We start from the raw sequence: 25,774 nt of genomic DNA on the forward strand, positions 1-25,774 counted from the left end.
CCTCTGTAGTTCAATTTTATTAAGTTCATCAGAGCCTCTGCATCTTCAAATATTGGACTGAGGTTCAGCAGCTTGATCTTAAGGTGCCTATGCAACTTTTAGAATACAGCTATCATATAGATTAATTTCCCTTTAAAACCCATTTTTACCTTCTCTGACAAATATTGATCATAAATTCCAACTGCAGCTGACTTTAATAGGCCTTTGGTTTCTGTAGTCTGATGCCTTCCATCTTTCTGAAGACTCAATAGCACTTCCAGCTGCTGCTGTGCTGTAACCCTGTATCCTTCTACGGTCATCCAGAAAAAGAGATGTGCTTGGCCGCCCATCTGCTGCATGTAATCTACAAATAATAATTCAGTCACATCTATTAGGATACAAATATCTTACCCAAATAATTTGCCCTGAAGAACTACGGTAGATAAAAAAATTAAATTAGCAAAGTGATGCTGATTTTGGATGAGAGTAATTATAATCAAAATTATATGCTCAGCATATTTACTAACAAATTGCTCTGAACTTTGGTGTTTACATGCTGCTCCCTAAGTCCTTTCCACTGCTTTCTTGCTGCTCTGGAAGGAATCATGCTACTTTAAAAATGGCAGAGTTGACAATACATTGCAGTGAGCCATTCACATTTAAAAAAAAAAAAAAAGGTTCTGCTCGTTTGTGTTAGATACTATGGACAGCAAGGTTTGGTACTGAAGTGGATGTGGCCAAAAATTAATTTCTCCTCTCTTTATAATTCATTTGTGCCTACTGCAGGCTATGATGGCATTTCATTGTTTTAAAAACACACAACTACTGTTCTCTTACCCATAAAAAATTGTAGTGCAACATTGTTAATAAGAATGGTGTCCAGAGGGACTGTGCAAAGTTTTCCGAAGTTTGCAGCCAGTTTCACAGTATCTATTTCCTGTATAAAGACCACATCATGTTAATAGGTTCCTAGATTAAAATCAATATACAATCACAACGTAAAACCATTTTAGTAGCATCATGCATGTTTTCTTCCCAAGAAAATACTCTCTCTTTTGCCATAGCAACATTTCCAGTAATATGGAAAGTCTGCTGCCCACAAGGTCCTTCAGCTAATCGGGGTGGGGAACCTGCAGCGCTCCACATTTTGTTGCAATCCAACTTCCATTATCCCTGGTCACTGGCCATACTGCCTGGGGCTGATGGGAGCTGGAGTCAAACAACATTTTGAGGGCCATAGGTTTCCCTTCACCCAAGCTAAGTACAACTGGGAAACAATGCGGGGACTGTGCAACATTCTACTATACACTTCAACATTCTATGCTTTGTCAAAGGCATTAGGAATAGATTCACTGGGCTGAGGAAGTCATTCAAACATGATGATGCCTATGAAACTGTCAGTAACAGTTCAGCAGTGCTTCCAATACCAAGCTGGTATATAATGGGCTTTGATACTAACTAGGCTTCGCGGGGGGGGGGGGCTGGAAGGGACCACAGACGGCATCAGCAACCATCACCTCTGCTCTCTTCCTCTGGCAAGAGCATCACATGAATGGAACTCCCACCATGTCAGTGTGGGGCAGAGGCAGGGGACCAGGAGAGGGGACCAGTGATGTTATAGATCACGGACATCCAACGTCCAAGAGACTGCAATCTACTTGCACACTTAAAATCTGGTAGTGATCTACCCCTTTTGGGGGGGGGGTTCAGGTCAAAAATATGAAAAAAAGTGCTCATCGAGAGATCACTAATGAGACAGCCTTGCTAAGAAAACTCTGTCTTCTGTTCTAGCAACCTAGAGGATGGGGCAAGGGGGCGGGGCCAGAGGAAGGAGCCAAAGATCGACTGCGACCTATGAAAACCTACTAGGGATCAACCAGTCGATCCCGATCAACCTGTTGGACATCCCTGTTATAGATTATACATATATACTTGGGTTGATTTTAACACATTCTAGCAGAGAAAACACACTTACTTTTCCTGACTGCAGCCTCAGTATTCTTGAATCACATACTTTCTTCACAAACAATAAGCTATTTATCTGATTTTTTATAGTGTTGATATCTGAAAACAAACACACTAAGAAGTAAGACTCAAAAAGATGGGAAGTATTTGGAGTATTACAATATAAGTATTGCTTAAAGCTGTCTGTACAGAAAAAAGATGACCAAGAGACAATGAAGCAGTGATTTCACAAATGGAGGAATATATTGATTATTATTTTTAAAGTCAAGGAAATTGTCATTGGTTTCACTAACTTAAATAAATACTAACAATGCAAAGTGAGAGATATAACATCAAGCCACTCTTGCCTTTGGATTCCGTTTGCCAGCTTTTCGAAATATTTTTAGAAAGTGATATCATAAACATTTTAAAACAAATGGCACAAAAATTAAATGAACATTAAAAACTCTTTGTTTGGTTTTTAAAATTAGGATACAAATGCAGGATTTAGAATACAAATGAGGTTCTGTAACTTTGTATGCACTTATATCTCGACTCAGGTACTCAGCCCCACAATCAAGGTTGCATGAATCATCTGATGCTGTGACAACCATGATTGCACAATATTTTCTACTGAGGTACAGAATTACTCCATCCTGGTTTTATTTTTACATATAGCGCTTACAGATGCAAATTTACACTTTCATCCTACAGTCTATGCCTTATGAAATCTCACAAGCCAGGTCTAGGATGAACAGGATTTCTAATTCATGGTTTGGGGGCTAGTCCCTTGCCTAGTCCCTTTCCCTGTCCAATGCTAAGTAGAAGTAGAATAAGCTGGCCAAATAAGTAAATATACAGAATACACATTGCAGAAATATATGAACGTTTTGGAAAACAAAGTATATGAGCCATTACCAGTAATGGCCACTATTCTGAAATACTAAAAGTATATAGGTGAGATTTGCAAATTTTCTGGATAAACTTTTAAGTCACTAAGAACTAAAAACCAATCTGCAATAATACCTTTTACACAAGAATGATAAACTTATTAAGTGCTTGAACCAGGCACAATCCAATTGAAACCAAAGGTCATTTGTATATTCATAATAGCCCCTTCTCAAGCTTCTTTCCTGAACTGCTTAAGTAACAAATTTTAAATGAGACAATCTGTCAGTCTCGCACTAGAATTGTAGCTCTACTGTGCAGAATTATTGAGAGCCACAAATGGCAAGAATGAATAGATATAGCTTCTAGATAGACAAAAGTTCCAGACTTGGAAAACCATTATTCTGAAATTCCATCCCATCCCTCCGATTAGGAAATCCACTATCTATCTTCTGTGGTCCATTTAAAAGTGGAGTCTTGGAACTGAGTAAGGTTCAAAAACCTGTTCATCTATGAACTTAATGCATAGCTTTCTGCAGATCACCAGCAACCTTAGTTACCCTATGGTAATACAAGTAGCCTACTGCATAGGTTGTTGCAGAGAAAACAAGGCAATGATTTTAGGTAAATAAATGCTACCAAAGTGTCCTCATCATTTCTAGCATGGTAAGAACTACATCAAACAAAAAAAGGTGCTTTTGCATTCCTTGTCTGTGCCTTCTAATTCAGTACACCTCTTAAAAGAACAAATGTTATCAAAAGTCACCCTATTTAGTTCAGTGTTTGCCTAGCCATTCAAAAGGGGGGGGGGGGAGATTACATTTTATGAAAACACACTCGCAAATATGGTTTTTCCTCCATGCTTCAGCTCTCAAACTAAGAATTCTCAGTCCTTTACATATTTAAACCAAGTAGTATGTTATTGATGCTTTAATTTGCAAATGTAATTTAAATACTAACCATCTCCAGCTGTATCTAAAGATCGAAGATACTGTAGTTCTTCTGCTGCTTTATCCCTTACTGCTTCCAACTCCCCTACTTTGTCACTTACTTTAATAATGTTCATAAAGGCCTCATAGTTGCAAATTGAATCACGAATCTAATGAACATGGAAAAAGATAATACATGTTAATCTACTGTTTCTCAAGCGGGCTAGACTGATATATCAAGACATAGTTCCTTTCAATGCATTACAGTCCAACCTTCCTTTTTAAGTTCCCCTCAACTGGGTGTTCGTTAAATCTTCATATTGGACCTTCTAAGCAATAACTTTCACAACCCAATCTTCACTCTCCTGTTATTAAAATCGAACAATTCTCCTAATTTCAAGCTATGTTCCACTCCTACTAATGCTGCTTCAAAAAATTAGGAAGTATTACCTTGAAAGAGATTAACAGCACTGGGTGTTTTTTTAAATGATTGCACTGTCAACTTCTACAATATATCTGTTGTTATTTAAGTATATTAAAAAGTGAGAACATAATGGCTTGGGTCTCATCTCAATTTTAACCAGTTATGCTTAACTATGTTTTACAGGTGAACACACAGTATGATGCTGTATTGAGCAAAGATTGCAGCTGCTGCAACCCTGCTAATAGCTACATCATGGTTGAGATTAGCGTTACGTCCAAACCTAGGCACATGGTTTTCTCTTCCCCAGAACTAACAACAAACCCTAATTGTAAGTTGGGGAGTGGGGGTTGAGTGGGACAGACTACAAGCCAGGGGTCGGATACAAGCACTAAGCCCAACCATTGCTCAGCTCCTTGCAGTGTGCCAGGAATGGAGAAGCAAAGTGGGTGTATCATCATCAAGCTTTGCATGCAGCTTTAATTCCTAGTTTAGCTTAACTGTGCTTTGAAGTGACATGTAAACCAGCCCCATGTGCGTAGGCAAACATTCTAAAGATACTGTTCAAGTGTAAAAAGCTTACCATCCATATGAAATACTGATTAATATAATCAGGATCACTGAGCTGATTTATTAATGGAAGAAGAATTCCTCGAGCAAGGATTTCCTGAAAAATAAGGAACAATAAATTGGCCAGACCTCAACTAAAACAAAAACTAACGCAAAACAAGCCGAATAAAAAGAAAGTTAAACAAGAAATAAAATTCTCTGTCAACTTTTTCTATTAAAAAAAAATTCCAGAAAGCCACTTTTTGAAGCCTTGTCAGCTTCAAAGAGGCAGATTCGTAAACCTATACTGTCATACCTTGGTTTTCAAGTTTAATCCATTCAAAAACCAAGGTGCGGCTTCCAATTGGTTGCAGGAGTGTCCTGTGGCCAATCGGAAGCTACGCCGGACGTTTGGCTTCCAGAAATCGTTTGAAAACTGGAAGAATCACTTCTGGTTTTCAATCGTTTGGGAGCCGAAACGTTCGAGTTCAAAGGTGTTTGGCTTCCAAGGTTCTACTGTATTTATATCCAAACTCAAACTGACATAAAAGCACCCAACTAGAGCAGGCTCATCTTCCTTGATTCAGAGAATGCCAGTAAGGCCAAGCTCCTTTTACTCCATGCAATCATAATAATGGGGGTGGAGGGCAAGGAGAGACAGAAAGACACACACACACACACACACACAGAGAGAGAGAGAGAGAGAGAGAGAGAGAGAGAGAGAGAGAGAGAACAGGGCTGTGTCAGTTCCATCCCGACTCCATCAACCCAGCAGCAACCCACCCACCCCTGCTCCACTATCCAAATATTAGTAAAGAAAGGTGAATCCTGCTGAAGGCATGCAGAAGCTCATCATGATCTGGAATGCTCAATGATCACATGGAGTGCCTACATGTGTTCAGCAGGCTTTTCTACTGCAGACATCTCAACACATAGATAGGGAAGGGAGAAGGGGAAGCATTGCTGGTGGTAACGGGGCAACAGGCACAGCCTTGTTCTCTGCCTTATTGCAATCGCAAAAGGGCTCCTGTTTAGCAATGTAATCTTACAAATGTCTTGTCAGGGGTAAGAAGCAGCTGAGCTGCTCAAACAGGAGATAAGGCTGGAGAATCCTAGTCTTATTAGCAAGTTCTGCTTTGCACTTAATGGGATGCAATAGAAGACGCAACCTCCCTCTATAGCACGGGGAGAAAGGTTCTCAAATAAACCAATATTTGCAGAGCCTTCTGACTGATTCTCCAGTGCAACCTACCAACCAATATAAATTCCTTCCTCCCCCAATTTATGATGTGACTGACAAGCAAGAACTCTAGGGCTTAGGCGTCTTGAAAGGCTTGCCACCACAATTCCAGCTCCATCTTCAAGTCAAAACATAATTAAATATGTAAGTTAAAGATGGAATCCCTTTCTGATCTGTATTCAAACACGAGGGAGCGGGAAAAGAATAAAGAGGCAAGGTTGAAAATAGTACTGAAAAGTGTAAGGAACTCTAATAAAATAATAAATTGCAGAATGCATTTCAGCAGCAACCTTCCTCAGGGGAAACGAAATGACAAACCATAATTCAAAGAATGCAAAGTTGTTCATAGTCATATTGTATGTTATATAAAATTACGTATTATAGTCAGACAGACCATTTTTAAAATTTCTAAAACCTACCATATTTTTCGTTCTATAGGGCGCACCGGCCCATAGGACGCACCTCGTTTTTTGGGGGGGGGGGAATGAATTAAAAAAATTATTCCCCCCCCCGCGGCTGCCGCCCCAAGCCTCACGTGCTTCGGGCTGCTGGCTACCGCCCCAAGCCTCGCGCGCTCGGCGGGACCTCCTGCCGGGCGCGCAAGGCTTGCAGACACTCGCCCGAAGCACGGGGAGCCCTCCGGAGGGCTCCCCGTGCTTCGGGCGACAGGCTGCCGCCCAAAGCCTCGCGCGATCGGCGGGACCTCCTGCCGGGCGCGCAAGGCTTGCAGACACTCGCCCGAAGCACGGGGAGCCCTCCGGAGGGCTCCCCGTGCTTCGGGCGACAGGCTGCCGCCCGAAGCCTCGCGCGATCGGCGGGACCTCCTGCCGGGCGCGCAAGGCTTGCAGACACTCGCCCGAAGCACGGGGAGCCCTCCGGAGGGCTCCCCGTGCTTCGGGCGACAGGCTGCCGCCCCAAGCCTCGCGCGCTCGGCGGGACCTCCTGCCGGGTGCGCAAGGCTTGCAGACACTCGCCCGAAGCACGGGGAGCCCTCCGGAGGGCTCCCCGTGCTTCGGGCGACAGGCTGCCGCCCGAAGCCTCGCGCGATCGGCGGGACCTCCTGCCGGGCGCGCAAGGCTTGCAGACACTCGCCCGAAGCACGGGGAGCCCTCCGGAGGTCTCCCCGTGCTTTGGGCGACAGGCTGCCGCCCCAAGCCTCGCGCGCTCGGCGGGACCTCCTGCCGGGCGCGCAAGGCTTGCAGACACTCGCCCGAAGCACGGGGAGCCGTCTGGAGGGCTCCCCGTGCTTCGGGCGACAGGCTGCCGCCCCAAGCCTCGCGCGCTCGGCGGGACCTCCTGCCGGGCGCGCAAGGCTTGCAGACACTCCCCCGAAGCACGGGGAGCCCTCCGGAGGGCTCCCCGTGCTTCGGGCGACAGGCTGCTGCCCCAAGCCTCGCGCGCTCGGCGGGACCTCCTGCCGGGCGCGCAAGGCTTGCGGACACTCGCCGGGGCTGCAGGCTGCTGCCTGCAAGCCTTGTGAGCCCGCAGGAACTCCCACCGGGCTTGCAAGGCTTGCGGATAGTTTCCTGAAGCCTGGAGAGCGAGAGGGGTCGGTGCGCACCGATGCCTCTCGCTCTCCAGGCTTCAGCGAAAGCCTGCATTCGCTCCATAGGACGCACACACATTTCCCCTTCATTTTTGGAGGGGAAAAAGTGCGTCCTATGGAGCGAAAAATACAGTATAAAACATAGAGTGTGTCTTAGTAAAGGTAGCCCTTCACCTGTACTAATCACAAAACAAATTAAGCTCAGCCATTTCTTATGCACTTGTTTTTCATTAAGACTATAGTTACCCAGTGCAAAGCCAATGTTATAATTGTAAATTGCTCTATATACGTAAATAAATTAAAATGGTGCAATTCTATACATGTCTATTCAGAAGTTAAGAAACATTAATTCAATGGAACTTATTTTGATCAAGGATTATAGTAATTTAAAAATATTACCATACAGCAGTTCTCATGTGGTTTGCTGAATGCATATGTAATTAATTTTAAGATTAAGGATTAATTTTATTAATTTGCTTACTTTTTAACATAGGTTTAATGACTAATGACTACGAATACCATATACATGTTGCATTGTTAAAAAACATTGTTTAAATTATGATGGTTCATTCAGTGCCCAATGAAGGTTTTCACAGTCTACTGGGCAAATTAATATTCTGTTAAAGCTTTTCAGTACTATTTTCAGGCTTGCCTTTTCTTCTTCTTTTACTCTTCTATATTTAGAGTTAACTGACTGTTTGGAATTAGAAGTTATTTCTCTCTTAAAATATCCTCTTTCTTCTGCTCCTCTGAAAGGTACAATACTGTATGCACCCTTTGTATAACAGGCATGATCTAGCTCACCATGAGTGAAGCAGCTCCACCCATATGTCCAAATGCCCTTCCCATATGTATTAAAATACATATGGGAAGGCAACATAAGTAGTAATAACTTCATCTAGCTTCCTCTTGGACATGACAGGCTGGCCATCCCTTAACAGCAAACACACTGTCAGTGAACATGAGCATATACAAGTGGCGAGTATACATGTCTGGTGGTAGTGGTGGCAAGGAGGAAACTGGGCTTTAGTTGAGGGAACCTTTGTTGCTTGGGTACCCAGTGGTGGACTGAATCATGCCATTTCATTTTTAATGGTCTTTTTAATCACGCCATTTCATTTTTAGTTGTTTCACGCTCCACATTCATATTTCACAGAGCAACACTATATGGCCTACTCAGAAGTGAGTCTCAGAAATGATTTAAGTAGATACAGGATAGCAACCTAAGTAATTTATACCTTAAAAACAGATTGACTGAAATTAAACAGAGAATTGCAAAAGCTTTAATTACCAGACAGATCTAGATATAAAAATCTTATGGTGCCTGATTATATAAACATCATGCAGTTCCTAGGCTAAGGAGTATTGGACACTCCTGGAGTAGGGTAGGAAACTAAATTTACCCTGACAAAATATCTCATGATCTTGTTCTGGAAGTCTCCAGGAGGTAGCAATAAATACAGTAAAACTTCACACAGATCCCTTAGGAATCCTAAAGGTACAAGATATAAAAGAAAACAGTGGATAACAAAATCTAATATTGTGTTAAACATATTCCTTTCAAATATTTTAAGCAATAATAGAAATCATTATATACTACAATAAATGCCACCACCACATTTTCTATGGCAATAATCCAGAAAATCACTTATTGGTAATAATTTTCTAGGAATACAATATTAGGTTGCACTATATAATGTACAGCCACAAGTCTCACTTCTAAACTAATAGAAAAGCATCTTATTTTTCTGTTACAAATATATTATTCCTACTACTAATTAATAACAAAATTCAATGTCAAAACTATGCAGCAGAAGTACACTTAATTGAATATGAGGGATTAACAATGATCCACTTAGAAATCTCAGTTTATTTCTAGGAGACTGGTTGCTGCTCTAATTTAGTCACAACGTAACTGAAGAAAGCAAGGGAAAAAACCTTCTTCATCTTTGGGAGATGTGCAGACGAGATCACGACAGACTCTCTTTTCCGTTTCAACTTCAACTTCAAAAAATGTATTTACAAGGTCTTCTGCCCCATCTAAATAGAATTGGAAAATTTGAGCACATCAGCCGCACTGAGATTCTTTTTCCAAATGAACCTCTATGAGAAACTTCTTAACTATTTAAATATAATTCTGCTTGGCAATTTAATTTTCTTTTCTCATGTGTGACAGGATATGTATTTCACAATGAGGAAAATCTTAAAGCTCAGTTCAGTGACTACATTGTGTGCACTTCCACTACAGTCAAAACAGAAGTCATGAGTTCCAAGCCAGGAAATGGCCACAGCAGGGACTCTGGTCCTTGTGTTTGGTAGCATACAAAAAGAATAATCACAACTGCTTTCCTTGAAAATGGAAGTCTGTGTGACAGGAAGCAACCGCTCTGTCAACCATTAGAGTACAGGCTGTACTGTAATTTGTATTTCTGATACCATAAGTTTCCAGTTTAAGTACTTAGTTCTTTCAGTTGGGAAAATCACCAGAAGACCAAATCAATCGCATCCAAAACCAGTGAATCTCCTAATCTGCCTTTTCAAGCAGACTTATGTTAGCTACCAGTCAGAATACATTTATCTAGACAGAGAAAAGAAAGCTTCTACTGCGGAGGAGCATCTATCTTGCCCAATGACTTCTGTCAAGACAGAAGACAGCTGGCATACAATACTGTGCCCCCACAAAGATAATTTCCTGTTCCCTTTGCCTCCCTGAAAAACCCTTCCTGGGGAGCAGGAGAATAGGAAATCAGGAGGAATATGAGTGGAGACAACTTGCACTCTTGTGTTAAACAACGGAACCCATAATGTTTAAACCTGATATTTATTTATCACTAGTAGATACGTATTTAATGCCAAACTAAGGCACTTATGGCAATTAAAACCACAGTAAAAGAAGATAATACACACACTAAATTCTTATCCGTAAGATAGCAACAGGTGAATGCATTGAGAAATAGCTGTAGGCTACCTTTTACACAACTCAATTAATTACAAATTTTAAAACAACATATGAAAGTTGTAGGCATTACCCTTAATCTGATCCTCTTTCTCTGTTATCCTTTGCTGAGCTTTTCTGAATACTCTTAGATGAGTGGTAAAGTCATCTACGAGCCGGGTGGTAAAATAAGGCTGCCAATCTACTTCTTTTGACCTTTCAAAATAAAGAAATACTACATAGACATAACATTATAAAGCAGACAGACAATGCAATGCTAAACATGTTTTCTCAACAGTAAACTACATTGTGCTCAAAAGTGTCTTTACTTCCCTAGTAGCTTAAAGTTTGTTTGGAGAGGGGTTTTTGTCTGTTTTGTTTTGTTTTACAGTGAACTGTTTTAGGAGAGAGGAATTATGATTAGCATGTAATATTAGCATGTTGTTGGTTACAAAAAATGAATTCAAGTAATAACAATTCTTTCCAGTACTTAAGTTGCACATAGTAGAATACAACAGTAGGTGGCAACCTTACATAAAAATGCTGTTCAAGACCTCTCAAGCACATGGATGAGGGAGGAAGGAATCTAGAAAGCTGTGATCCTAAAGTAGACACCTTTGATCGAATTGGCCAGGAGGATCAATGCAGAGATCAGAGCACGGGCTTGCTCCAAAACTGTGCTTTGCTGAATTCCCATTCTCTTACAGATTTGTATGTAAAGTGGTTTGAACTTTGCCTATCTGTTTCTTTCATAAGTTATTTCAGCCACTACAAAGTGTGCTGGTCTCTAGCCATCCCGTGTAGAAATCAAAATAGCAAACGTCACCGAGTCTTGATGGTGTGATGTTACTCTCAGGGAAACCTTGCATACATTTCATGCATTTTACACTCAATTGCCCCTAAAACTAAGGGGATGTCCAATTACTGTACTCATAAATATGTAGAATGTACATTAAAATTCCTTTAAGGGCAACAGCATGTCATCCAGACCTATCACTCTCAGAAAGACTTGCTGCAATAATCTGAATGCATGTGATGGCAGGAATCTCACATATAATCAACTCATAAGCATCTGGAATTACTTTTTAAATACATTGAAATATGACAGAGATGCAGCCCTTGGACCACTTCATGTTCTTTTCTAAATTTTTATTTCATAAACTTCTGTATTTTAAAGGAAACATATAGTTTTGTCTTTGAAAACCCATGCAGAAACAGCATGGAATGGAACTTTGTCCTATCCCATAACAAACTGGCCCAATTTTTTTTTCCTGGAACCATCCCTATTCCAGAGAGACAAAACAAAACAAAAACCAATCCCAAATGTATGACATAATGATCTGTAAGTATTAGTAACACCTGGTGAACAATCTAACCATTCAACAACAGAAGGTTATTATGTTAAAACTGTTCTGTGTAACACAATAAAATGTGTACAGTTATGTGAAATAAAGTATCTGAAGATGTACTGGATCTAAATAAAAACTCCCACCTAAAGAAACTTGCATTTAATGCCTAAAGGGAGATCAAGGAAGTTTGATATTGGGTTAGAAGCAGATTAATCTAGTTACACTCCTACTGAAACCAAAAGGATTTAAATCATGACAAATGATTCACATTTATTTCAATGAGAACTAAGTACAACTAACCTACTGTGGCTCCAACCTATCTTTACATTTTTAATAAATGCTGAAAATATGAGCTGGAAAAAGATGTCCAGCTTCTTCCTGCTTGTGAGAACAAGCAGTGAAACCACTTATTATATTTCAGTGAGCAGAAGTGAGTAATGTTAACAACTTCCAGGATATGAAGGGTCATATTTCACAGTAAAAAGATGATAATATTTGGCTGAATTTCACAAGTTACACAGCACCTTATTGCCACTTAAATACTTTCTCATTTTGAGATGAAAAAGTGGTTTCTTTGATCAGTAAACTGAAACAACAAAATAAGTTTCTCCTACCATTTGATATAGGCAAGTTTCCAAAGGTTGTTATCATCATATGAAATGTCAATTACTTGTATACATCCAGGGATAGCTCAGTTGGTAGAGCATGAAACTCTCAGGGTTTTGAGTTCAAGCCCCATGTTGGGTAAAATATTCCTGCACTGCAGAGGGTGAGACTAGACAACCTTTGTGCTCTCCTCCTATTCCTCAATTCTATGATTCTAGGTCGGAACCTATGAAATATTCCCCTCTTTAAAAAAGCCAAGTTGTCCTTGTAAGCAAGCAGCTGTAACACAAACTCACAAAACATGATATATGTGTGGAATCTTTTGTGATACCATCTGTTTTTATTGCATGCAACTTACTAATATATTGCAAGGAAGAATTATGAACCATTTTTAATCTACTTTTGTAAGCTTCTGGGATAATTTTAGGGAAAGCTTTTGTGATTTGTTTGAAAAACAAAAGTAATTCTTACCTAGAAGAAAACTGAATTAGTGCATTTTGGAGAGCTTGCCTGATTTCAAGAAGAAAAGATTCATCGTCACTTAGTGTGTAATACCAATACTGGACATAGTCACGCAAGGAAAACTGGATAACCTAAAATTGTATAAAATTAGATAAACAAAGTATTAAAACATTCATGTGTGTAATTGTTTCTACATTATCTGAAAATTGTGCTAAACAAATAATGCTTATAAGGGCTAAAGTTGTGGTGCTGGCCTGGTTCACACAACACAGTAAACCAAAGTTCACGCAACTTTGTGGTGTGTTTCCCTCCTTCCTGCTAGCATTTGGAGAAAAAGAACTATGATCCTTGGCTTAGCATTATATCTGAATGGTTTGCTTTGCTCCTAGCAAACCTCAATCTGTAGCCAAGGTTTGTTTTTGGGTTGCTGACCATAGAGGGTTAGGAGCAAAACAACCCTCGATGAACAAGCAGTTAGAACCAAAAGCCCCATCTTAGGTGTCATTACAATAACTTATCAACTGTGGTTCATCATAACATGCAAATGAAGCCATAATTGTGCGACACAATTGTCATTCAGAATGTGAGAAATTCGGAACACTAAAATGAATCGCAATTCTGGGTGATCACAAGCACACTGCAAAGCTCTCCTGCTGCTGGTCACTGAACACATTGGCTCAAGAGTACTTTACCTTTCGTGTTCTGGATCATAGCCACTTGCTTAAATAAAGGCTCAGACCTTAATTAGGCTTATCAGAGTGAGGTTTTTTTTGCCCTTATCTTGATTTACTTAAAATCAGGTTGGTTACAGTTGCATTTATACAGCGACTCTTGGTAGAGTACATCAAGGGAGAAGGAATGTTTGTGCAGGAGAGAGAAGGAACATGTGTTGCATGATTTCACAAGTCCACTCCCTAAATGTCTAGTTTATTCTACATCTCTGTTACATGAGAATACTGAAAAACTTTTTCTGACTAAAGTAGCAGTCAGTGCATTTTTAAACATGGCAAACTTCACGATTCCTTTCCTCAAACCTACAGTGAACTGTGGCCACAGGTACCTATGATGTAAAACTGCCATCAATAGTGTTTTCCAAATCTTACAAATAGCACCACAAGGCTTACTTTGCTTTTGATTTTAATTCCACAAATCTTAGAATTAAGCACTTACATAAAGGGGTTATGTTCTCATTAACAACAACAATATATGAAAGCTTGCTGTTGTTAATGAGAGCTTAAACGCCTTATGTATTTTGCAACAGTAGAGAATAATATGGGGGGGGGGGGAATCAAAGCTTGAAATGTTAAGACAAAACAGCAAACAGTAAATTACGCTTTAAATCTCCAGATATCCAAACTAATCTCAGTATTTGTCTAGGAATGAGGTCAAGGACTCAAAGACACCAGGTCATGAAATCCACCCAGTGCTAAGGGAAATTTACCACCCCCCTACAAAAACATACAAACTACCCCCCCACACACACACACTATACAGAAGTTTCCCTTTAGCTAATGAGTACAAAAAGTACAAAAGTATTTTCCCCTCAGTAATCATGCTGCTTGCAAGCTTTGAAAGGCTTTGGAAAAACCAGCAAAACTATTTTGCATTTTGAGTATGACCCAGGGCAAGCCTTGCGTACATGTCCTCTTTCCTTCTCTTACTTAAAGTGGAAATAAATGAGATTAGAAATCTCCATATCTGTTTGCAGCAAATTATAGTTTACAGCTTGGTCTGGGATCTTAGTTTTCTTTAACCATAGTTTGTTGAGTTTGGATTAAAGAGCAAACTGTGGTTTGCTGCAAAAAAAAAAAAAAGTAATGGAAGCTTCTAATCCCCTCCCCTCATAAATGGAGAAGGGATAAGCAGAGTAGGGAGTGTGCAAATTAAAAATCCATGCCTGTTCCTATCACTGCATTTTATAATTGATTGGAATGGTTAACATATATTTTAGCCCTGATAAAGAGTTCTGCTCAAAATTCATAGAGCATTTGACTCTTTTTGGAGGGGGTGGGGAACCATTTATTAAATATTTATGTCCTCCTTTACATCCACAAGTGCATTTCCTCAAGGGTGCAGCACATGTCCTTTCAAAGTATGAATTTACATTAAATATAATGTAAATATAATACAGTGTCAGAAAGACTTTAATTTTTCAAGTTCTAAAAACCAGGGAGCAAGCAAGAGTAGTGATATACATTCCTTAATTGAGGAAACCACAATTCAGTTCTAGATCTTGCTTGATTCTTCTGCAGTTCTGCACTAGTTCTGTGCTATCTGTTTCTGGTTACATACATTAACCATGTCTGGGGCAAAGACCATAAGTAAACAGTAATCATCGTCCGCCCCTTCCCCCTACCCTCCACTTCAACCAGAACAACCAAAGTCTACCTGGTGATAATTCAGAGCATAATCTAAGCATGTAGAATGACTGACTATAAACCATACATATTTTATAGTTGGCTTGTTTAGCAAATAACAACTGCTTCAGACCATAGTTTAGCATTACATGTAAACCAGCTCTTTTAGTAAGACCTTTTGAAGTGGACCCACAACAAGGAATGCAAAAACAATCCGGACAAGGTATTATTTAGCCAGTTTATTCTCTTACAATTTAAACCCAGTTTTCTTCCATCTTGCATGCCACCTTGGGCTCCATGTGGTATCTGGCAGACACCGATTCAGGGGCTGGCCAGAAACAGACCTCCTTAGCTTCAGGAAGATGATAGCTTTAGGCACCTTCAGGTTATACTCATGTACTTATGGGGGAAACGTGTTGTATTGGCTATCTACAACTTCAACACATATGTCAATAAATATATGAGACAGAAGTGATCCAATGAAAACACTAATAAGTCCTTCCGTTCCTTGGGATAACAGCCAGAAAGTCCAAGCCGCTTCAAAAGGCGCTAACCACATTTAGGACATGATTTCTACCTGATCTATCACCAGAAATAATGTGAAGTGTAAAATGGTCAGAGACATACCATATTCAAATAAATGTGATACAGCCCAGTATGCTCATTATTTCAGCCCCAAGGAGACAAGGAATAAGAACATATGTGTACTCAATATATACTAGCTTGAAAGTTCTCCTATTTCAGCATCCCACAAAAAAATCTTACTATAGCAAATGTCACAGAATATCATCGCTACAGTCTGATTTACAATTAAATTATTTTTCAAAACTTACTTGTTGCAAAGGTTCATCAATTATATAGGCTCCAGTCAACCTCCTATCAATCTTAATAGGCTTGCTTTCCTGTTTCATTTCTTCTATGCACTTTGGGAGAGAATGGACACTTAAGTCAATTCATAACAAAATTAAATTCTGCCACATGCTTATGGTTTACAATGCAAAAAGGATTCAGCAAAGGACACACCTACTGGATTTTGTACTTCTGCTTTGTCTATCAGCAACCCTTTGTGTGAGGATACCATATTTAAAAACCACATGGAAGTGCTGTTAAGAATAGCCATGATCAAAATCCACTGAGATTACAGAGCTTGTAGCAGCTCCAGTGTTAAACAGTGCATTAATGTAGTATAGTTTTCACCAATACATTCAGACAGAAACAAAAACAGATATATATCTAAGCAGATTTTAATTAAACTGCAGGAGGACCCGACATTCAAGATTAAGTTTTAGGCAACAGCTTCTAGTTAAGCCACTAAAGAAAGCTTCGTTGTTCATACCTTGTCTATCTTAGCAACTTAGAATCTAAACCAAAGGTGGCAAGCTTCCCACATGTGCTACAAGCACAAGCTTTACTTCGCTTTTCAGTCTAAGACTATGAAAGTCCAATTAAGTCAGCTGAAGAAGCAGATGTATCAACTTAAAAAAACCACTTTAGGGCTAATTTGCAGAAAATATACATAAAATACATAAATAAAATACATAAATAAAAATACATAAATAAAATACATAAATAAAATAAAGAGAGAAAGCTAAACTAAGTGATATGCAAGATGTAATCCTGCATTTAATGTATCTGGGTTTGTTCGTTGCTTTAAAAATAGCAGCTGTACTGCTCTCCAATCTGGATTAGACCAGATTGAAATAAAGCACTAAACTCCTCTCTACATGCCCCACAGTCCCAAACCTGATCTACCCTGACAGAAATGCTATCACGCATTTCATGCATCATCTTGTTGAAGTTTCAGAGAGAAATCACATGAGAGAAAAAGTCATTTGGGAGTTCACACACATCATCATGTTATTCTGTTTATAAAGTACTTCACGGTTCTTACTTTATTTATGACTTCCTTTTCAGTATAACCAAAATTGATATATCAACCATCAGCAGAAGTTGTTTAATAACAAAGGTTGGGGGGTGTTCTTTAAATTGCCTATAATACCTTTTCTTTGGTTGCTAACTTGAAAGGGAAATGTGGCAGATAACATGAGCACAATAAAGTTTGACTTGCGGAGAATAAATTGCGAAAAATAATGCCAGTATATTTTGCTTACCTTAGTAATACCAAACGATGTTGGAGGAAGATAGGAGTGTTCACACCGTTCAAGGTACGTCTCTGAGTTGTTTTTCCCAAACAAGAGTGTTACCACAAAGCCCCTAGAAGAATGAAACTATATTGTAAGTTTCAAACAGTGAGATAATCTACTAACTTTCTAAATAAAAAATAGCCAAAACTTGTTCCCCAAGACTCCACCTACTCAGTGCTAAATGAATGTTGTTTAAATACTGCAAAAATATTTGTATTAAACAAACTTATTTTTTGGAACACAAATCCTGCTTAACATCTTTGAATTAACTTCATTCTTGTGAATTTACCAATTCATCCATAGCAAAAGTTAATACAATATGGTATTAACTTATGGTAAGTTTTTCACATTTACGTTTTGCTCCTCTCTTTCCAGGCACACCTCTGTGCTTAAAAGCTCTAAAGCAGCCCCCCCCCCCCCCGCCTGGAGTTTTCCCTGTGAAAACCTGCTCTTTAGAGCTCAATTGGAGCAAACATCAATTTGGGTTTTCTGCAGATTGACATTTGCTCCAACTGAATTTAAAAAATGGATTTTGCAGACAAAGCCCTGGAGCAGCAGCAACAACAAAAAGGGCGCTTGGATACAGAGCTTTTAAGTGAAGACTGTGCCTGGAAGGAATGGAAGTGTGGATAAGCCCTAAGTTGAGTTGCAGCATTCACAGAAAGAAATGGGTTTATAGGAATAGATGAAAATAAAACAGAGAAATTATTTATGCATTTAAAGTGATTTCACTTTAACCTGTCTTGAAGTAACCCTTGGGTGAATATGGGTTGTACATTTTCATAATAGTTAATTTGTCCTTGACTGAACTCTTCAATTGAGGCCTCCATACAGTCAAGGTCTGGTTGAATTTTATCTCATAATGGGTATAACAATGTGCTATCAAAAAACGTGCAGGTACAGTGAAGTAATTTACTTAAATATGCTTGATTATCTTGAAAAGAAGCAGAAAGGATGAATAATACTGCCAAACAGATGAATAATAATAACAAGGTTCTTTATCAATGTTCCGTCTTTGCAGACATCATGAAGCTGGGGACCTATTTAAGTAACTTGTCTTGCTGACTATAATCTCTTTTTGTTTGATCCTTCTTAAAGGGAACATATTTATCAAAATAGTTCTAATTACACTACATTGTTCTTAAGTACAACGCTTTCTTTACATATATCAAACACACACAAAATAGCATACTTACCCACCCACGAAGCAGAGAATATAAAATGCAAAGTAAAATATAGCGAATGGTCCAAATGTTATTAGAAAAAGCACGACGCCAAGGCTTCCCCATCCCCATATGGAAAGACTGGTCTGGAATACAATAAGACACAAAACAAGCAATGTTTACATTTTGTATCGGAAACAGTAATAGCCAAATCTCTCCTTACACTTTTGCTACTTAACAAAACAATGTTTCCTTTCTACTGAAATAAATAGATGACAGATAGAGGAAGCCAATTTAGAATAGCTAGGCTTACTTTAACAAGGTCTAGCAGCAGTTATACATAGCTAGTACTGAGAATGAGGGGGTAAGGGGAAGGGTGCATGTTACAGTAGCTTCCTCCCAAACCCTAAACTCCCATTTTTTTAGGGGTGAGTTGAGTCAGACACACATGGAACAGAGAGGCATGTTGGCCCCAGACTTCTTCTAATGCACATTTTAAGCACACACACCCCTCAGACAAACATGTGGCTTTACACAGAAATAAATTCTCTTGAAATTATTGAGACTTCAGTTCCAAGTTATGTTTCAGGAGCAAGGTAGAACACATTCATATGAACGGAATGTATTTTTATTTTAATAACTACAATATGGTTTGCTTTTATGATGAAGAACTGATGATCACTGAGATTCACTGAGAAACAATTAACTCAGATACATTAATGCTGAATAAGGTAATCCACAAATGGATATGCAGCCCCTAAGCCTGCCATAGGAGGTGGTCTGAAAAAAAGCTGACCAAATCGCCACAGAACAACCAATCACACAGTTGTGATATTTGTCAACAGCTTTCAGCCAGGGGGGTACCATGGGCACAATTATGTTGCTTCTTAAAGGGAAACAAAATTTATTGTGGCCACAACTTACTTTTAAACTATTCTTAACACCCAAAATTTGCAACCATGGTTAGAAGTCAGTTATGGTTTGCAAAAAAAAAAAAAAAAAATCAAAGCCCAAACTCCAGCACTGGTGACCTAAACAATAAATATTGCTAGCTTCCAAACTGAAAGTGAAAAAGAAATGCCTTTGTAAGAAAGAAAGATGAAGAAAGGAAAAAGGAAGAGAACATGCCTGTGAAGATTATCAGAGATTGCAAAGAAAGGAATATACAGTGGTGCCCCGCAAGACGAATGCCTCGCAAGACGGAAAACCCGCTAGACGAAAGGGTTTTCCGTTTTTGAGTTGCTTCGCAGGACGAATTTCCCTATGGGCTTGCTTCGCAAAACGAAAATGTCTTGCGAGTCTAGAGATTTTTTTTTTCCGCTTTTCCCCCCCTTTATCTAATCTGCTAAGCCTTTAATAGCCTTTAATAGCCTTTTAGCAGCTAATCCCCTAAGCCTTTAAGCCTTTAATAGCCGCTAAACCGCTAATAGCGCTAATCCGTTAAGCCGCTAATAGGGTTGCTTCGCAAGACGAAAAAACCGCTAGACGAAGACTCTCGCGGAACGGATTAATTTCGTCTTGCGAGGCACCACTGTATGACAACAACAAGAAGATGAAGAAAGTAAAAAAGAGACTATCTGGATAGAACTGGATAGAACTGTTTAATTAAAGCAGTAATAGAAGTGATGTTTGGATTCTCGTCCGGAGCTTGATGTATGGGTACCCCCAACAAAATTGAAAAATTTGGCTGTGTAATTTGGAATTAATGTGATTTGAAATAATGTGATATGATTGGCCTGTTAATAAAAATTATGTTTAAAAAAAAAGAAAGGAAAAAGGAAGAGAGAGAGAGAGAGAGAGCGCGCACGCGCCAGGCAGGCAGATGGCCAGACGGGGGGGGGGGGGGAATAATACAAGTCCATGAGATGCTCCTGTGATCTTCCCTAAAGGGGTAGGCCTTATTTTTCTTTTTATTATTTATATTGTACCGTCTATATACACAGAGCTTTATAAAGACAGGTTTGACTGGTCTCTACCTTAGAAGAAAGACAGAAGGGAAACATCAGAGGAACCAGGGGGAAAGAGAGGGAATGGTAAATGGGAAGAATGTGTGATTACTTCAGTTACACATGCTTTAGCTTAGGGCCAAACCAGATGTGACATTAACTGTGTGAAAGGAATCAATGTGCACACTTTGTATTAGGTACTTGGCAGCAGTGGCTTAAACACTCTCTCCTCACTCTCCAAGTCTCCACAATCCCAAACCAGCCCAGGCTCTGCTCAGCAAGTGCTGTTTACACTACACAGCATATGCACTTTGGCTGTAATATCACATCAAGTTTGACCCTCATTTAGAGCAAGGTACTTGGACCAGGAGAATGTTCAAAAAGATTAAATATACTAGGGAAGGGGGCTAAATTGTTCATTCTTGAGGAATCAGGAACTAGCCAGAGATATAACATTACTGGTGCAAAAAACCTAGTTCTAGAATATAGTTGACCAGTTGTGCACACAGGATAGTGCTTGTTAAACCTTTTTCAGCCCAAGGGGCCATTCCTTCATGGACAACCTTCTGGGGGGCACATGCCAGTGAAGGGTGTGGCCACAGACAATGGATGTGACTTTTACCTGTATATAAGAATCCCAAGGGCCAGAAGGCCTGGATACTCTCATTTGGTCCCCTGGCCAGATGTTCCCTACTCTGTGCTAAAGGTTGAACTTGGTCAGGTCAGTTGAACTTGGTTAGAGTATCATTAAATGCTAGTTAATTCTTCCACCAATATCACTGAGCTCAAAGACCTTTAATTTGGCACCATTATTTCATTAGTGTGTGAGAAAATGCTGCAATATAAAACATAGTTATGACTGCTATACAGAATTCTATACAGACTTCTCTTCCCTTCTCCTTCCCTCTTTTCAAATGCAATCCCTGAGGGGAAGGGGGTGGGGTGAAAGCAAAACTGCAAGTCTTTTGATGCATCAGAGGTTTATCTAGGTTAGTTATGTCACTTAAGAGTTAGGATGCCAGCAGCAGCACAGCCTTTACTGTAAGAGATGTTTATGCTGCCAGTGTGCTTACTTAGCCTTAATATCATTTTGCAAGGATTTGTAAGATATACATCTTACAATATCCCAAAGCAAACATATTCCTCAGAACTGTGGTATGCATGAAAACCATATCTCTTTCTTTTTTTCTTTTTCTTTTTTAAGAAAATGGAAGTATGAGCACCTAGGGACTTCAGTACACTTTAAAGCTTACTAATTAAAATAATTACGTTCACTGGTAAATGTCAACACTACCTTCTCTACACAAGGTGCTTGTGGGCAATATGGTTGTTTTTCTTACTTTTTTAAAAAAATAGTCCTTTTAACAGCAAGAGAGAACCCGGCTCTGCATTAAACAGAATCATAGAATCAAAGAGTTTGAAGGGACCCTAGGACTAATCTAGTCTAACCCACTGCAATGTGCGCACACAGCAAAATTCCAAGATTAGGGGCAATGCAGAAAGGATCCGGGATAATCTTATAATGTTTGAGAATAAGGAAAGAGAAACAAACTTCTGCTGGAACTTCTGGGCAAATTTCACCATGCTATTTCACTGAATAGTGCCTGGCTTCCCCAGTAGCAAAAGTAGGATCAAGTTGCTCCTAGAAAGAAAGCTAGAGCAATCAGTCTTTTTTTCTGCAAGACAGATAACTGAACTGTGAGTGATAGAGCTTATTTAGATGGAGCCAGCTCACTAAAAATAGAGCACACGAATCTATAAATAATTTCATGCAAAGCACAACAGAAACTATTAATTGTGCTACTGTAGGATGTGAAACTTGCCACATATGAAAATGAAGAGGAAAGATGTTCTATATAGTTTTAGTAACACATAAATGGGAGTGGGAGATATCTACAGCAGAATTGTCTTCATCATAATTGAGTTTATTCCAATACTGCTGCTTTTCACTTTTCCAGGGACACTGTCAACTCGTGGAACTCACTACCCCTTGCCTAAATTGCTTCATTATGTAAGAAAGACAGCATTGCTTATCAAAGGGTGATGATCCCAACCTCATAGCATAGCCTAGGCCCTAGCCTCTTTCCCTCAAATATAGAGCCTCAATGTCTGGATTCAGTTATTTCAGGCTACAGTAGGCAAATGCATTTTCTCTGCACACAGAATATAAAGGAGAAGATATATTCCGACTATGATTTTGTTCCCCATGCTCAGGAGATATATATGAGAAAGAAACAGTCAAACACTAAATCTCCCCTCTTAGCTGAAATAGTACAGTGAAACAAAAGCAACATAGCACGATATATACTTCTGCTCCCAATATACACATATTAGCTTCAGGCACTGAGTCAATCCTGAAGGTCTGGTCACTAGACTGAATGCACAACATAAACACAGCAGCATCTGTTGTCCCTGCTATACCAGATCTTACCACATAGCCATAAACCAAATTGGACCACAGAAAAAGCAAAGAGAAAAGGTTAGTGCATACATACTCTTGTGTAGACCACAACAGAGAACATTTGAACTTAGACTAATCCTTTTCATTTCCAAGCCAAGAGATAAAGATCACTCAGGTGCAGTATATTGGTTAAGTAGATTATTTCTATTTTGAGTTTTACTAGTGTCACAGTACTAAAAGTGGGGTTTCAAAACGCACGTCACAATGCTACCAAAGTTAAGTACCTTATATCTACACTGAAAAACATGTTGAACTCTCCTGTTGAAATCACTGGAGCTTACAAATGGTTCATTCATAGATATATAGCTATAATATCACCATTCAGCTTTAATCCCAGGACAGTTTATAAAACCCCCTGAAAGTTAAAATCAGCTAAAAGCCATAACATTATAAAAGCAACATCATTAAAAGTGCTGCTTAAAAGCTCAGGAAAATGAAAATTACTTTTCCTGGTGCTAAAAGAATAATAAAGTGAGAGTCAGTGCATTCAGTATAGCAAAGCATAATGCAATCATAATCCCCAGTCCCCGTTAATAATGTGACAGCTTTTTTTATGAACAAACTGTAGTTTCCAAACAGAATTCAAAAGTAGCCCCAGGTTTAGAACATTATATTGGTCTAACCTGCAAGTGATCAGAGCATGGATAACTGAGGCCAGGCAATCTCTGATCACATAGGCTGGTCCCTTACCTTTCCCGCCCCAACCTGGCCACAGTGATCCATGCAACAGTCACCTCCAGGCTTGATTACTGTAATTCGCTCTACGCGGGGCTGCCCTTGAAGCTGTCCCAGAAACTCCAGCGGGTGCAGAATGCTGCAGCGAGGCTCCCCATCTGCCATGGGAGCATATTCACCCAGTGCTTTTCCAGCTGCACTGGCTCCCGGTGGAGTATAGGGTCAGATTTAAGGTGCTGGTTTTGACCTTTAAAGTCCTTCATGGCCTAGGACCCTCGTACCTACGGGACCGCCTCTCCCGGTATGCCCCACGGAGAGCCTCAAGGTCCATAAATAGCAACACCCTAGTGGTCCCGGGCCCTAAGGAAGTTAGATTAGCTTCAACCAGAGCCAGGGCCTTTTCAACTCTGGCTCCGGCCTGGTGGAACGCTCTGCCTCATGAGACCAGGGCCCTGCAGGATCTGATTTCTTTCCGCAGGGCCTGTAAGACAGAGTTGTTCCGCCTGGCCTTTGGTTTGGAGCCAATTTGATTCCCTTCCCCTCTTTCTTTTTTCTTTTCCTTTCTCCTCCTGCGATGAGGCTACATTTTAATATTTTAATGTTGTATTTTAATTTTGTTTTTAAGTTGTATTCATTCAACTTATTTTTATTATTGCTTGTTAGCCGCCCTGAGCCCGGCCTTGGCTCGGGAGGGTGGGGTATAAATAAAAAATTATTATTATTATTATTATTATTATTATTATTATTATTAATCTAGCTGCGGCCCTAAACTGGTAAAAGTCAGGCCTTGCTCTTTAAAAGCAGAGCAGGAGGGGCATGTCAAGTGTTGGGACAATGCCTTTGCTTAGAACTTTGCTTAAGAACTGTTGCACTGTATATCCTGTACTTGGTGGTGATACTGTTTGCTGATGTTATCAATAAAGCTTTTGGGATTTGCTTAGCCAAGCATCTCGTCTGAAGGTGGGATCCTGGACATTAACAATCCTGTTTGTTAAATTCATTTGTATTGACTCTAGAAGCAATTTGTTCTAAATCTTGCAAGCTTTTCTTCATTCTGGTAGAGAAGACTACTGTAGGAGCAATATTTACCAATAGCCTACTGTAGAGATCAGAGCTAATCTAGGCCCATGACCACTAGCTGACCCCTCATATTCTAGACTAGAAGCAGAAGAAATGGGTGGTCATAACAATGGCACTTTCTGCAGACCACTTGGGAGAGTGGGGTATCTTTCATTCTTACTAAAACACATAATCAAGTAAAATCAGTTGCTAAACCGCTAACTTCTTCAAGTTTATACATAAGATAATGGGAACTTAACTGTGGCAATCAATCAGTTCCTCTTAATATTATAACAATATTTGCTATCATTACCTCTTAGTCTGCTGGGGACAGGGAGCAAGAGACACTTCCTCCCTTTGACCAAAGATCCTGGAATAACATCTGGAGACAAAATGCACCTCATTTCCACAGTCCAAACTACAATATACACTTTATAAGTGCTCAACTTTCTCCATCTAGATTGCAAGCAACTCCAAAAACATATTTTAAAACCCCATGTTTCATAATCATTCATATAGTAATTTGGAAACAGTACTAAAACAAAAAATCTTAATGAGGAACTAGCCTATTCAGTTTTAAGATCTTATTCTTTGTTATAGGTTATCTTTGTTATCTTCCTTTATTCAAAAAGAAAAGGCAACAAGTGAAGGAGTACTTTGGAATCCATGTATGGTTTACCATTTAAATTGATTATTCCCAGAGGGAAGTAAAATCTGTTTATCAACAATAAACGGGAGATAGTACACTATAGGGAACTAAGGGATGTCTTGGGGAAATGCTAACACATTTTGTCCAAGGCTGGAAATGACAGATGGATCTTGAACAAGCTGGGACTCCAGCAAGAGTAAAATACTCAGAAAACAGGACATTTTACAATGTTGGTCTAGAATTGAACATAAAAAGAATAGCCCTGCTGGATCTGGCCAATGGCTCTTCCTAGTCCAGCATCCCTGTTCTCACAGTGGCCAACCAGATGCCCATAGGAGGCCTGCAAGCAGAACTTGAGCACAAAGGCACTCTCCCCACCTGCCATTTCCAAAAACTGGCACTAAAAGTGATGTATGCCTCTCAGTAACATGTCACTTTGTTTTATGCCCTGCAGCTGCAGAAAAATAATTTT

General features: G+C 39.6%; 1 protein-coding gene across 3 annotated transcripts in view; it reads right to left on the reverse strand.

Annotated features, from left to right (window-relative positions):
- Nucleotides 1–25,774, reverse strand: part of SNX13 (sorting nexin 13) — a 64,727-nt gene that overhangs the window by 24,100 nt on the left and 14,853 nt on the right. For all 3 annotated transcript variants that reach the window (XM_080974625.1, XM_080974626.1, XM_080974627.1), the window contains 12 exons: nt 18,546–18,658; nt 17,317–17,419; nt 16,039–16,128; nt 12,858–12,979; nt 10,526–10,647; nt 9,435–9,536; nt 8,900–8,988; nt 4,745–4,828; nt 3,772–3,910; nt 1,955–2,043; nt 817–916; nt 150–343 (listed from right to left, as the gene is read on the reverse strand). In XM_080974625.1, the coding sequence (XP_080830751.1) occupies nt 150–343; nt 817–916; nt 1,955–2,043; nt 3,772–3,910; nt 4,745–4,828; nt 8,900–8,988; nt 9,435–9,536; nt 10,526–10,647; nt 12,858–12,979; nt 16,039–16,128; nt 17,317–17,419; nt 18,546–18,658 (1,347 nt within the window). Of the gene's footprint in view, nt 1–149; nt 344–816; nt 917–1,954; nt 2,044–3,771; nt 3,911–4,744; nt 4,829–8,899; nt 8,989–9,434; nt 9,537–10,525; nt 10,648–12,857; nt 12,980–16,038; nt 16,129–17,316; nt 17,420–18,545; nt 18,659–25,774 lie in introns of those variants that run through there.

Source organism: Podarcis pityusensis, assembly GCF_964106645.2.
Source record: "Podarcis pityusensis genome assembly, chromosome: 12".
NCBI classification, from domain to species: domain Eukaryota; kingdom Metazoa; phylum Chordata; class Lepidosauria; order Squamata; family Lacertidae; genus Podarcis; species Podarcis pityusensis.